The sequence below is a fragment of the Artemia sp. Qi Xiang Cuo genome, chromosome 14 (assembly GCF_049724085.1).
Source record: "Artemia sp. Qi Xiang Cuo chromosome 14, ASM4972408v1, whole genome shotgun sequence".
Classification (NCBI taxonomy): Eukaryota; Metazoa; Arthropoda; class Branchiopoda; order Anostraca; family Artemiidae; genus Artemia; species Artemia sp. Qi Xiang Cuo.
The window spans coordinates 53723035-53736962 of record NC_142807.1 but is presented as its reverse complement, the minus strand read 5'-3'; the positions used below and the strand labels follow the sequence as shown (position 1 = coordinate 53736962).

At 35.5% G+C, this 13928-nt stretch overlaps 1 protein-coding gene across 1 annotated transcript in view; it reads left to right on the top strand.

The window, feature by feature from the left end:
* Positions 1–13928, top strand: part of LOC148944622 (neurabin-1-like) — a 67738-nt gene that overhangs the window by 41650 nt on the left and 12160 nt on the right. Inside the window, exons 8-9 of the mRNA XM_089099971.1 lie at positions 1994–2188; positions 13398–13565. Of these exons, the coding sequence (XP_088956097.1) occupies positions 1994–2188; positions 13398–13565 (363 nt within the window). The remainder of the gene's footprint in view (positions 1–1993; positions 2189–13397; positions 13566–13928) is intronic.

Sequence of the window (13928 nt, the reverse complement as noted above, 5' to 3'; positions counted from 1 at the left end):
AAATGAGTTTCCTGGAGGCAAGCAATATTAATGGAATTATTATTCATAAATGGTATTAGTTCATTTAGCTTATTTTCTGTGAGTTATCTTACATTCAATTGGAGTATTGATAAATGTTGTGTTGTTGATTTATTCTTCATATGAATGTGTATCAATGTTCAGCTTTGTTAAGAGTAAAGCAAGATCTTTTTTTGCTTGAATGAGCATATCATCTGGGATGTAAATTTTGGCCAATTCTGCAATAATATTTGTTTTCTGTAGTTGATGTATGTTCATGGCCTGAACTGCATTACAGTTTAGAATGAATAAGTATATATTTGGGGATTGCATTTTTGGTAGTGCATCCTGTTTGTTGGTTAATGGATTAATTCCTGGTAGTGTTTCTGGTTTGTTTCTTCTTGGGAGGGAGGGCCAGGCTGGCCTCATCTCACCGGACAAGGAGGCTTGTTGGCTTGGTGATTGCTTCTGATAGGGATTTGAGCCAGGGGGCTTAGAAGATGGTGTTTTATATGGGGGGCTTGATGCATTGGGGGCATTTGACTGGGGGGTTTTGGTTGGTTTCATTACAGGCTTTATTTGGTATTGTTGGGCAGCATTTGCTTCCATTGCTGCAAAGGGGTATGGGATTGCCTTCTCTGTTGATATTTGGAGTGTTAGAGCTCTTTTCTTGTATGCAGGGCATAATGATTTATTTGTAGATTCATGTGGGCCTTTGCAATTGATGCATGTACGCTGAGTGTTGTTGCAAGTTGTCAGCTCTTTAGGATGGAAAGATTTACAATTACTACACTCTTGGAGAATTTCATTGCATTTGTTTGTTGTGTGTCCCAGTTTGAAACACTTCTGACACTGAATAGACTTAGGTTTGTATTCCTTGTGCGGTTTGATTTGCCCAAATAGGAATAATTTTTCTGGGATATCAATTTTATCCTTCAGTGTGAATAAAAAGGATCTACTAGTTTTTAGGCCAGTAGAGTTAGGTTTTCCAAGTTGGGTAACATCCTCAACTGGGATTGTGTTTCCAGCCCTATCTGGAAGGCTTTCTTTTAACTCCTGAGTAGATATCTCTGGGGGAACATTATAAACTACTATTTTTGTTGGTGATTGTTTTGGGTTCCAATTAGATGCAATAATTGGGGTATTCAGAAGGAATTTAAGGTTAATTATTGTATCTGCTGATTTCTGATCTTCTACAGCTATTAGCAGAGATCCATCACGGTTAATGTTAAGAGAGATCATTGATTTTAGCAATTTAAAAATTGCAACTCTTATTGCAGAGATCATTTTTATTTCAAAGGGGGTAGTGGGAGTCATTTTAAGGTAAATTCCTAAGTTTTTGGAGGGAGGATCTTGGGCAGGGAGAGGGGAAATGCTTTTAATTGGGGAGATTTTTTTACTTTTTGTAGAATTTCTAGAGAGGACATCTTGAAACCCATTATCATCATTTATAGTTACATTAGCCCCTACACTTATCATTGTCCTATTCTCCGAATTGGAGCTATCATTTGAACTTTGAGAAAGTGTGCTTGACCAGCCAAGATGGGTATCTTTCACTATGGCACATTCACTGGAATTTGATTTGGGATCTGGGGGGACATTTTTTTTGGAGGACTTCTAAACATTGCCTATTGGAAAAAGCTTTAAACAGAGAAAAACAAAACTAAAGCAAGAAGGGAAAATGGAATGATATAAAACCGTCTGCACTATACTATGGGGGGGAGAACACCACAGTATAGCCCTGAGGATGAGTTGAGCAGGATTGGTTTGGTATAACTGCTGATTAGAAGCGATAATAATTCACAAGAAAATTTGTTTTAATTTTCGTATAGAGTTGCTGTTGCTGATAGGATTATTCGAATGATCGAATGATTTCATCTTATTTGAACTTCTTCTTCTTCTTCTTTTCGTTATCTTCAGGATGACTAGAGTGTACATGAGCCTTTAAATTTCTAACTCCAGTATTTTGGTTTACCCGGAGTTTTTGTATTTTCAGTTACAAGTTTTGGAACAAGAGCTAGTTGCCACCCAGAGAGCAGCAGGAGTACCTATTTGTATCCCGCCTGGATCCCCACCTATTTCCCCGTCACAGCTTTCAGCCTTTCAAGATTTGAAGCTGCCGCCTGTTGAAGGGACAGATGACCTCTCAGATGTGGATATTTCCGATCCTGGGACCCCTCTGAAAGAAACGGTGAGTTGTATCCCGCCTTTTTAATTCAGTGTATCTAGAACTTGCTTCGCGATATTGAAAAATATCAAATATATTACGTGGATGTACAAATCAACATAGATGTCTGTATAGATTAGTATCAGATCTTAATGAAATCAAACAGTGCAATTCAAATGTTTCTGATGTAAATTAATGGGCTGAACGACTTTTTGCAAACCCTTTGTAAATAAAAATATATTCACCCCTCTGTTATTATGAGTTGCTATTCTTGACAATACTTGTGTTCTTGCAAACTTGGGCTGATGGGAATCCTTGTAATCGGCACATGGGCGCCTGTAGAGGGGTCCCTTGCCTGTAGAAGGGACAGATGATCTCTAAGATGTGGATATTTCCGATCCTGGATCCCCTCTGAAAGAAACGGTGAGTTATAACGATTTATTTTTGGCCTCATATCCTGTGAAAACGAGGATGGGAGGGGATGAACCAAATTTTGAAAAGAGGCTTAGCATCATTAGACATTTCATGAAAGATAGAAAAGCAGAATTAATAATTACCAGAGTAGGTTGTGTCTTGCGTAAAGACAACATAAGAACTGCTCAGAGAGTAGCAAAACCCTAAATCACTGATGGGAGGGGCTTTTTATTGCTATTCAAAAGTCTATGGCAAGCAAGAGGTACATTAAAAAGTATTACATTCCAGTATAAGGCCAGCGAAAATACTGGAAGCAGCAAATAACGGATATTTCGAGAACACAACTGATTCCCTTTTCAGCAACATTAGATACCCCCCCCCCCCCAAAAAAAAAAAAATTAAAAAAAATTAGTTAACATATTCTGAGCGAAAATGGGAACGTTTTAGACCAGAAAAAAGATAATAAAATGAATGAATATATAAAAGAAACAAAGTGGATATTAAAACGAAACAAAACCCCAATTGGAAGAAGTGAAAAGATAAACAAAAGATACACCTCTCACGCCTACGAACAAAATAAATGAGAGGAGTAAGGTCACCTAATCCTAAATTGGTAGCTCTTGGTTTTGAATGCGGGGCCTATTTTTAATGCGATATTCAAATTCAATTCAATTTCAATTTATTGAAATAAAAAAAAAGATGAAACATAACACCAATAATAATATGGATCCTGGAAGCGAACTTGTTGAGGACCATAACAACAAAAAATTGAAAATGAAAACGAGAGAAAAAAAAAGAGAAAACAGAAAGAGAGAAAACACGGGTAAATTAAGGCAAATTGATTGAAAATTTAGAGATTTATAATATCAAAGTTTAGTAACATTGTTATACGGCGTGCAAAAACTTGTGGATAGCTCGATACTGGAGGGTATTATGTTCCGTTGAAGTATAGATTTATAAATGGGAGATCGCTGGGCGGAGCTAGAGACACACTTGGGGACAATAAAGGAACGGTTGGATGAACGGAGACATAGGCCTTCAGAGTTATTGCAATTAAAATAAGATAATAATTGGGAAGGAAGGTTTTTATGGTAAGCGGAGTATGCAAGGGATAAATTTAATTTTTTGATGATTTGTTCAAAAGGAATAGTATCAAAATCGGAGAACAAGTCCTGGGTGGGATATAGTCGGGGCAGCCGAAAAACTGCTTTGATGGCACGGTTTTCGGGCAGATTTTAATTTATTGGTAACTGAAGGATAAGTGTTGCCCCAAACATATCCGCACTATGAGATACATGGCTAAATAAAAGAGTAATAAAGAGTGACAACGAAATCAGGGGGAAGAAAATTATGCACACGATTAACCATACTTACCTGTCAGAAGATTAGGGCTCTTATGAGGGAAAAATAAGGTACAACAGATAGGAGGAGTCTATGTGGTCAACAAGAAGCTTGGCAACTTCCACCTGCGGGAGGAGAATGGTGGAATATTTTAAGCCAAGTGCTTGACGAGCTTCATTTTTTATGTAAGGGATTGAAATAATACAACTTGACTTTTCTTGCTGTTAATGGTCATGCAGTTAACAAGAGACCACTTCTGTGCTCTATTCAGAAGGATTTGAGCAGAGGTGACGACGGATGGTAAATTAGGGCCTGTGATGAAAAAGTTGGTATCGTCAGCAAAAAGTACTGGGTGCACAGATGGACCCAGGCCTTTAACCAAATCATTAATATAAAGGAGAAAAAGTGTTGGACTAAGAACAGAGCCCTGCGGGACGCCCCTCCCGACAGGTAGGGGATGCGAGGTCATGCCGCCCAGACTCACAGTCTGTACTCTACCAGAGAGATAAGAGCCGAACCGTGAGAAAGGAATTCCATGAATCACTATGTTCTTGAGTTTACTTAATAAAACACTGTGATCAACCATGTCAAAGACCTTAGAAAAATCCAGAAATAAGCCAATTACAGTATTTTTAAGGTCAAGTTGGGAACGGATAAATTGTGTGGCGTCGATTAGTGCATGAGCAGTTGAAAATTTGGAACGGAAGCCATATTGATGAGAAGAAATCAACGAATCTGAAGGATTAATCCCAAATAAAAAGGAAGAAAGACGTCGGAAGATAATTGACGTCAAACATGGTTAATTTGCCTATTTTGTTGTATTATTGAACCAAAATTTCGTCCTATCAAATAGAGGATAAGCATCAGCTTTCCCTTAACTCTACTTCTCGACAACACTATAAAGAGAAACTGATAAAAACTGTCCTTTCAATACTGACCATGAGATATTTAAAATTAAACACTTTTGCAAATGATTTGCACAAGCTGCAAGTTAAAAGATTATATCAAATTTTCAATTATTTTTAATAGTCTCAAAATTTTAAATGATTTATTGGCAAATAATTTTTTTTTTTTTACAAAAATTGACTCATGCTGGTAAGGTTCTTTTTCTATGAGTTCATACCCACTTTAGAAAACGAAAACAAATTCAAACACTAGTTCTGATAAGAGGAGTGTTGTTTTAGGATATTGGATACGGGGACAGGAAGGAAGGCTTTTTTTCTTGCCATAAACTCTCGGGGTCACATTCGAGGACGACCACTTCTATGTGTTAGCAACACTTCATGAGGAAGGATTTTGAGGAAATTGGAACTTCAAGGGAGAGGGTAAAGATTGAAGCTTTGGATAGATAGGGGGGTGGAGAAAAAGTGTGGGGTGGTGTGTTGCCCTCGGGTGGCTTGGTACTGCTATGATTTGATGGTAATATTACCAGTATAAACGCCTAAAAATGTGTTTTAGGAGAAATAGCTAACCTTAGATCTTAGTTCCGCGTGTGCCTCCAGAAATAGCTTGCGTATCAAAAAAGGAGATCACTTTTTTCACTGATTTGCTGCTTCAGCGATGTCATCCCCTTGAGGCTCAAAGGGGATGCTGAAATTTGTATAGAACATTGTGGTGTGTTCGCTATAGGATGTTTCTGGGTCTGTCTCTGCAATAGTACCCACTTGTCTGCTGATTTAGTGCTGTATTTGGGCTTGCGGTCATCTGTTCTTAGAACGAAGCCTGGATGCATATGACGTTAGTCGTTAGAGTTAAGACTAACTTCTAGCGGATGGTATGATTTCTTTTCCTCTCTATAAAGTCGATATTTATGATTCTTCGGAGCCAATATTTTTGAACGAGAGGATTCTTCTTCGATATTCCTCCCTCAAATGTCAAGTTTCAGCTGTATAAAATAGAACTGCTACGACTTTGCCGTTGAAAAAGCGGATTTTTAATCGCAGTGGGAATTTCTGAGCCCTCGAGACTTTATGGAGTTTTCCGAAGAGAAGTAATAATCCAGTTTTTGACTACCGTGAGTCTGGGGAGCTTACAGTTATACAAATTTCCAATGAACATCTAAATTTCAGACACCAGGTGTGGCGGGAAAGCGCCTGGTTCTGCTGCAAGAACAAGAAGAAGTAAGGGGCTTATTCCATCTGCAAATTATTCAATAAACAAAATAACATCCACATCGCTTTCTGCTAATCCTTCAAATTTTCAGCATGCTCAATATATGCTGTAAGTAAGTTTTATTGCGCTAAAAGCCCTACGGCCATGGCAATACAAAACAAAAAAGAAAATTCACTTTTAAATACCTGACATAAACATTACATAACATAAACGAAGAAACACACAAATCATAAAAAATCTACTTCTGTGCTCCATTGCCAACCTCAAAAATCGTCCTAGATTTTTTATACTTGCAATATTCATCCCTCATTACATTCACCAGTCGTCTCTCATGAAGCCTAGACTTACCTTACACTTCGATTCTGAACTCACTCACTTCTACACACTCACACATCACATGACCCACACTCTCGTTCATACTTACACACATCGGGAAAAAGTAATGACCATCTTGACCTCTCCTCCTCCCTAAATACTTCCTGATTACCCCAAGTGCTAAATTATTCCCCTTTAATTCAATTATATACTTCAAATCTTCTTTTCTTAAATTCATCTTCAGCAAAATCACTTCACCCCATGTCTCCTTCACCGTCGTGTTGAGGCGGAGGGTAAGAGAAAGCCCTCTTTCATACTGCTAAACCTTTATCTCTTGGTGTCGTAAAATATTATCTATCCAACCTCCTTACCTACTCCTAGTCCATTATTCATCATTTCACCCACACCCACTCCATCATCTTGTCAAATCCTCTACCTGCTACAGCCTAGAGCTTGGAGACTCATCTCTAACAGCTTCTAAATAAGCAGATTTAAGTAGCCGCACTCATGGCATCTTCACTACACGCTCCAAAAACCTAACCATATTTACCAGCCGGCAACTTCTTAGCGAAAGAATCTCTAAATTTCCTCTAACTACTAAACTATTCATATATGCTGTATTCAACATAGCTACAAAACTCCAATGTATGAAAAAAAAATACTTTATTGGGTCACAGCCAAGGCCGTACCCAGGGGAGAGAGTTACGGGTTTGAACCCCCAATCCTGAAATTTTTGTCCAGCAATAAAAACGTAACAAAAATGTATATAAACAAATTTTTGAAGTGTTTTTAAATCTTTTTGTGTGCCTCCCCCCCCCCAAAAAAAAAAATCCTGAATACGCCCTTGGTCGCAAGCTACAATAAGAAGAATGTGAATCATGCCATACCATCAAAACACGTCACCATGACTTCAACTGCTTCTGCTTCAATGCGTGGACCCGCTAACCTAGCAAAATGTATTTTCAATTTTTTTTCTCAGAAGCTGCGTGGTAGTAGCAGAATCCTTCGAACCTTATCAAAGATTTTTTAGCTGAAAAGTTCACCAAGGGTGATTTGTTTTTTCTATTCTGAAGCACATGTAATCTTTATTGCCTTGATCACCTAGATATAAACGACATTAGATTAAGAGGAAAAAAGAGATTGAGACTAAAGATACGCAGCTACCGCATGCTTATGAAAAATTGTGGTCAGTTTTTTGGTTCAAGTGACTTGATGATTAATTTGTTTTTGATGGGAATTTTATGAGTAATTCAAGCAAAATCGGGCGTGTCGTAGTTCACTAAGCCTTTCTTAATTTAAGGGTAATGTTGTAGCCTTCCTAATTGCAGGACTCTGTTCATCTACACAAGAATTGATATTGTTTCATTACCCAGTCTTTATGGAGCGTGCTTTTTTTCTTTCTTCTCTTGTCTTAGGAAACGTAGGGCAACCGTCGCCGAAGTGGGGGGGATCACAATCGTTATATTAATTTAGCTTGGTTGATCTGTGCCCACTTCGTCGCTATGGGTAAATATATAGAAACTGCTACCCAGAGGAAGAGGTTTTCAGATTTTTGCCTCTGATCAAGCTGAAATTTTGATTTAAGATAATCTCTACCTAAGAGATATTAATTCGCGGAGATGCCACAAACGATTTGTCTAGTGACTTCGAATATATGGCTATTAAATTTTAGCACTTTTTTTCAGAACTTTGTGGACTATGTCTATTCTCATGGTTCCAGAATTATTATGTATTAACTTTAATTGTCTTTTCGTCATTACTCTGTTTCTCTTGTCTTAGGAAATATAGGGCAACCGCTGCAAAACTGTTGTAATATAATTTGAGCTTAGTTTCGGCCCACTGTCGCTATTGGTAAATATACTGTGTGTATAAACACAGCGGAAATTGTGTCTTGTTGTTAACTTATATTTTGATAGCTACAATTATATATGTACACAAGTCCAACTTATAGGAAGGAGGGGTCAGATGATTTCTCAGGAGCTTGAAATGCACAAAAATGCACAAATTGTGCTTGAAACGCACAAATTGTGTATTTTTATGATACAGTTTTTCTGAGAATTGTACTTACGGTCAATATCAGTGGATTGATAGTATTAAACCTCCCTTTAAGGTATTTCAAGATCTTTGTCTCTGCTGCTGCTGAACATTGCTATTGACACAAACTCCAGCCAAAGCCAAAAAAAGAAAGTATTTTCTTTAGCTAGACCTACTGTAGAAAATGTATTTACTTTTGTGATAGGGTTAGAAAGCAGTGATTTAGCATTTTAGCAAAATTTTAGATTTACAATACCTTGAACAGTAGGGAACTTCACCAAATCCAGCTTCACCACTGAGTGTCTGAAATCGGGATCGTTTGAGGTTATTCATTTTAATTGACTTAGAATAAAATAACCAATTGAAATCTATTTAATAAATAAAATTTACGACATAATCCCCGAAATTTTTGCTTGGCTCGTAAAAACGTAACAAAAATGCATATAAACAATTTTTTATGCGTTTTTAATTTTTTTTTTTAACTCACTCCGAACAAATACCCCCTCCCCAAACAAAGATCCTAGATATGCCCTTGACCATAGCTGCTCGGAAGGCAATCTTTATTGGTTAATAAGTTAAAGACGGGTGTGAAACGGGAAGTTGTATTATTTTTCATTTATTGAAAATGTTTTTTTTGTACTTTCACTGAACAAAATAAAAACATTGGTCCCCTTGTATTTTGAAACATAATACCCCTCGCATCTTATTTCTGTGGACTGATGCCATTACTCTTTATCGTTTTTAGTGACTCGAAGTTTTTTTTTTTATGCGCCTTATGAGGGGAAATAAGGAAATTATGAGAAAAAAAAATCATTAGCCCATCAACTTGAAAGTAAAAACATCCCATATGAGCTGATTCATTAGTTCTTTCATCATGTCTTATGGCTGACCGCTTTGTTTTTTCTTGTCATAAATGCTTACTCGGCCATTTATAAAAATCAGCCCGCTTTATCGCTAACGCAAAATGCCTTAACTATTAATATTTTGTCTGTAAACACCATCCCTTGTACCCTAAGTTCACATATGACGTACTAGATTTACTGGTCCAAACTAGACCTATCGAATCTCTCAAGTCACACAGACAAAAATTTTCTATGTACCAATAAGCTATTTTAATTGCCACTGTGTTCTTAGAGAATTGTTACGTCGTCAAATTTTCACAGCGTGTTACCGTTGACTATTACTGTTCTTCAGAAAAATCGCTGTAAAATTGCCTTGTTGCTCGCACCACAATTGCGGTCCCGAAGCACAATTGTGATGACACTCCTTATAAATGAAGGGTTCGAGTTCAAGCCACGTTGTTGCAGCGAAAAAGGGACCTGTTATATAAAATTTAATTTTTTTTTTATTCCAGTAGTTACTTGACAAAACGGCTAAAAAATCTACAACTAAATTGCCATGACAAGTGAAAATTGCTCATATATGAAAGTCAGTGTGAACCTAGCGTAAAAGAATATGCCCGACAAACCGAGTCAAAACATTCTAAACCAAATTTTGTACGGTAACATGCATATAGCTTTTTTTGAAGCGCAAATTTATTTTGAAGTACCAAGGACAGTGAAATAACATCTTATTCTTTTAACTGGTTAAGTTTAAACTTACACAACCATATGTGTCTTTAAAAATTAGGAAAAACTGGAAATTTATCTTTTAATAAAAAAGACCTTCACATGCAGTTACACGGTTTTTGGTTGTAGCGGAGGCTAAATACAAAAAAAGAAATGCGGCTGAAAATCAGCAAAAAAAAAACTAAACAAATGGCACCGAACAGCTTAAGAAGGTGCAGCTATCCTTTGAAGCTATAGTTATTTTTAAAAAATCAACAAACTAATAATGTTTGAATTTTAGAGACGAAAAGCGTTGTAAAATTCAACAAACTGGTTTGGCTTATTTATTTTGACGGTTCGGCAAAAAAAAATTATTTGAAACAACATAAATTTGAAACAACCAAAAGAAAAATCTAGGAAAATTGGGGTTTCAGGAATGCTATTAATAGACCTTACATGAGTCCAGGAGGGATAAACATGTTTTTATTCTGATGTTTTGGATACTTCAAACGAGACGAAGATCGAAGCAGCTGAGATTTTTTATTTCAAATTCTTGCTTTGTCTGAAACTTCCAACGCGCTATGAGTTGATAGAGATGTTGTAGCGCACCAGCACGTAGTACTATGCAGCGCATTAACGGAGGGGCTGCGATAAAAACAAAAATCATTTGTTGACACTGCTCAATTCAGTAGCGCATTTTTAGTGATTTTTCAATTTAATAAACCTCACCTAGTTTGATTCTCTCTTGTACAACGTTGACATATTAAATTAATGTATTAGTCGGTTTGTATAAGTAGTGTTTAGCCTAAAAACGTCTAATTTTTGTCATTTTATTATGACATATGCTGTAAATTGCGATTATGGAAGTTCTGCGGTTTCGAATCTTTTTATAGGACAGATTATCGGTTATGCCCCATATGGTGCTAATTTGTTTCTTTTAGTGGGAAATAAAGCATCAAAATCTTTCTCCGGAGATTATGTTGTTCTTTTATCTTCACTGACCATGCAATTATAATGTTAATCGTGAGGTATTTAAGTTAAAGTTTAATTAATTCATAATACCGCTTATCTGTCTCAAATTGGTTAGCTGTTTTGTAACTGTTTTTGGTTTTTACAAATATCGAAATGACGACTTTATTGTAAATATGTTGTTTGTAGCTATTAATCCATATGCTGTTTTACTCTTTTCTTTTAATTAGAGTCTTTATTTATTTTCAAGATGTTATTTTGTTAGTGGAAGTACGTTATCTGAGCCATATACTGGCCAAATTGACTAAGTCCACTTTTGATATTTTTATGGTCTAGTTGTAACGTTCTTGATCGATTTTGGGGAGTCTTGGGTTCAGAGGAATATTCTCTAAACATTAACATTAATAGTAAGTGACATGCGCAAAGAAATGACACGTATCCAGTGCAAATATAACAAATTAATTCTATTAATGACTTTAGTTATTGCTCTTATATTCAGATCATAAACATTTTGTTCAGAACTTATATTCTGACAGACAAAAAGAAATGATACGTATATACAGCGCAAATATGATAAATTAATGTGATTAATAATATTAATTCTTATGTTAATGTTCTTATGTTCAGGTCTTATTGTTCATATGTTCATATGAACATTTTCTGACCTTTCGAATTAATGGTAAAGGACACAATGACAATAACAAATTAACTGATGTCTGGTCAGTTAATTAATTTAATAATTAGTACTAAAAAAGACGCAGGCAAATTTTGGAGATGGAATAGTTTTTTTTAGGAACTTGTTTAACTGAATTCTTACTAAAATAAACTTAAATACCAAGGAATCCTAAAAAGTGTAAGTAAACCTCTGAAAAAATTTCGTGGAAATTCTTGCCTAATTATTGGTAGATCAACATCAAAACCAGCGACTGTTTCTTTGAATTTTCTCGGCTGTTTGTTTTAAGGACTTAATAATTTTGGCTTCTGAACGGGGTTTTGGTTGGGGTGGGGGATTCCAAATAGAAATTAATTCGAAGCTTACTCTTCTTCCTTGTAAATCAGAGGATAAAGATTTAGTCATTGGTACTGTCAGAAATGTATTTCTTAAAAAAGTAGATAATCTTTTACCTACTTTTATAGAAAATTCATTATTTTTCTATTTTGGATGTTCGATTAATTTAATTTTTTCGATTGAATTCCATTCCAGTGAATATTTTATTTCGTTTTTTTAATATTTGGTTTTTCGTGAATTAAAATGGTTTTGCTGGGAACATCTAATCAAAATTTTGTATATATAGGAAAAATCATACTTTCATTTTATCTGAAGCCTGACATCCATCGAAAACTATAAAGAAATTGAAGAGAGAAGCAAGATCAAGTTTTTTTTTTTATCAGTCTACATACCAATATTTCTTTTTGTTCTTGGGCCTTGGTCAGAGAAATGGCTAAACTTGCAGTCAAAAGTAGTATATCCAAAAGCCAAGCTTTCATTCTATCTAAAACCTGAAGCCCCATTGGAAACTATAAAGAACTTGAAGATAAAAGTACAAAAAATTATGTGTATCTACCAGTAAATCATAATTTCTTGGGAATGTTGGTTCCAAATATGGGTTTTCTAGATTTCTAGAGTTAATTGAACAGTCAATGATATTCGATAAATTTCTTTTTTTTACATTTCTATTTTCTTTTCTTTTTCATTTCTTTTTCATTTCTATTTCATTTCTTTTACATTTCTTACATCATCTATTTTCTGCCTCAGAAAAAGAAAGCATACAATACAAAAGGAAACTTACAGTAAAATAAGGATTTGACCTTAATGAAGACGACTCTTGAATAAAAGTATCAAATTATACTATTGACGCAATAAATATACCAGCTACATATAGAGAGTTTTAATGCTAATTGCGAAATGCGAAGGATCATTACTTTACTTCACCCGTCATTAAAGAGCTATCAATTATAAATTGCTATTCTGGTTAGTATTATTATATTCAGAAATATGAAATGTGACCTTTTTTATGACTAAGGCTGTGTTTCCAAGTATTGCAAGGAATAAAAGTATAACAATGAAAAGAAAACCACAAGGTCTTAAGATCCATGGAATTTCAGTAGGAATACTAAACAAGGAACATTGCTTTTTTCCTTTTTTTTTTTTAGGGTGAGAAAAAAAGTTTCTGTTATGTAATTTTCATATTAGGACCGCGGTTCATAATGCATGTATAACCCTTGAGACCTGGCCTTCTTAGAAAAGCGAAATGAATGATGTAAGCATTTTGCTTCTTTATGCTGCTTAAGGCTTATGTACTGACGACCACCATCCTTCATCCCACTACATTTAAAGCTTTTGCTCCGCCACTTCCAATGAAATACTTAAAGATTATTTTTGTCTATACTTTCATATCACTTTCATACAGAGGTGTTTTTCTGTTAATCCTCTTGGGCTAATTGTTATGGTCAACATATGTTTGAGTTGAATTAGAGCTTATTGTAATTCTCAATTCCAGGAAATAAATATACGGGAAGAGCTTGATAAGGCAATACCCAAGCATGATCCACTGGATTCCACCCCTTGGAAGAGCAAAGCGGAAGCTGTAAGCAAAGGGAGTTTGGCAAATCGACATTTGCCCTCTCAGGCCCATCTGAAAAAAATGGCCAGTGAAAGCCTATTTTCGGTAATGTTTTCTTCTATTGTCTCTTCCTTTTCCATTTTTAATTGAAATATCAATTGTGTATACAGAAATGGATTTATTGTTATTATTATTATCACTATTGTTGTTATTGATGTCAATTTATTGCTCATCAATAAAGACAAGTGCTGGAGAAAAGTGAAATGCGCTTCAATAAACATAGTCACACTAGTTCAGAATAATCGGATTTGATCGCATCAGCTCTGAGTTTTATAATTCTTTTTTTAACAGCTTGGAAGGGGGCTATTATATAGTTCTCTTTGAATATGGGAGATTTACCAGAAACTTGGCATGTGTATAGAATTTATAGTTATGTTAATTTTCGAGTTTAGGATCGATGTATCAGGA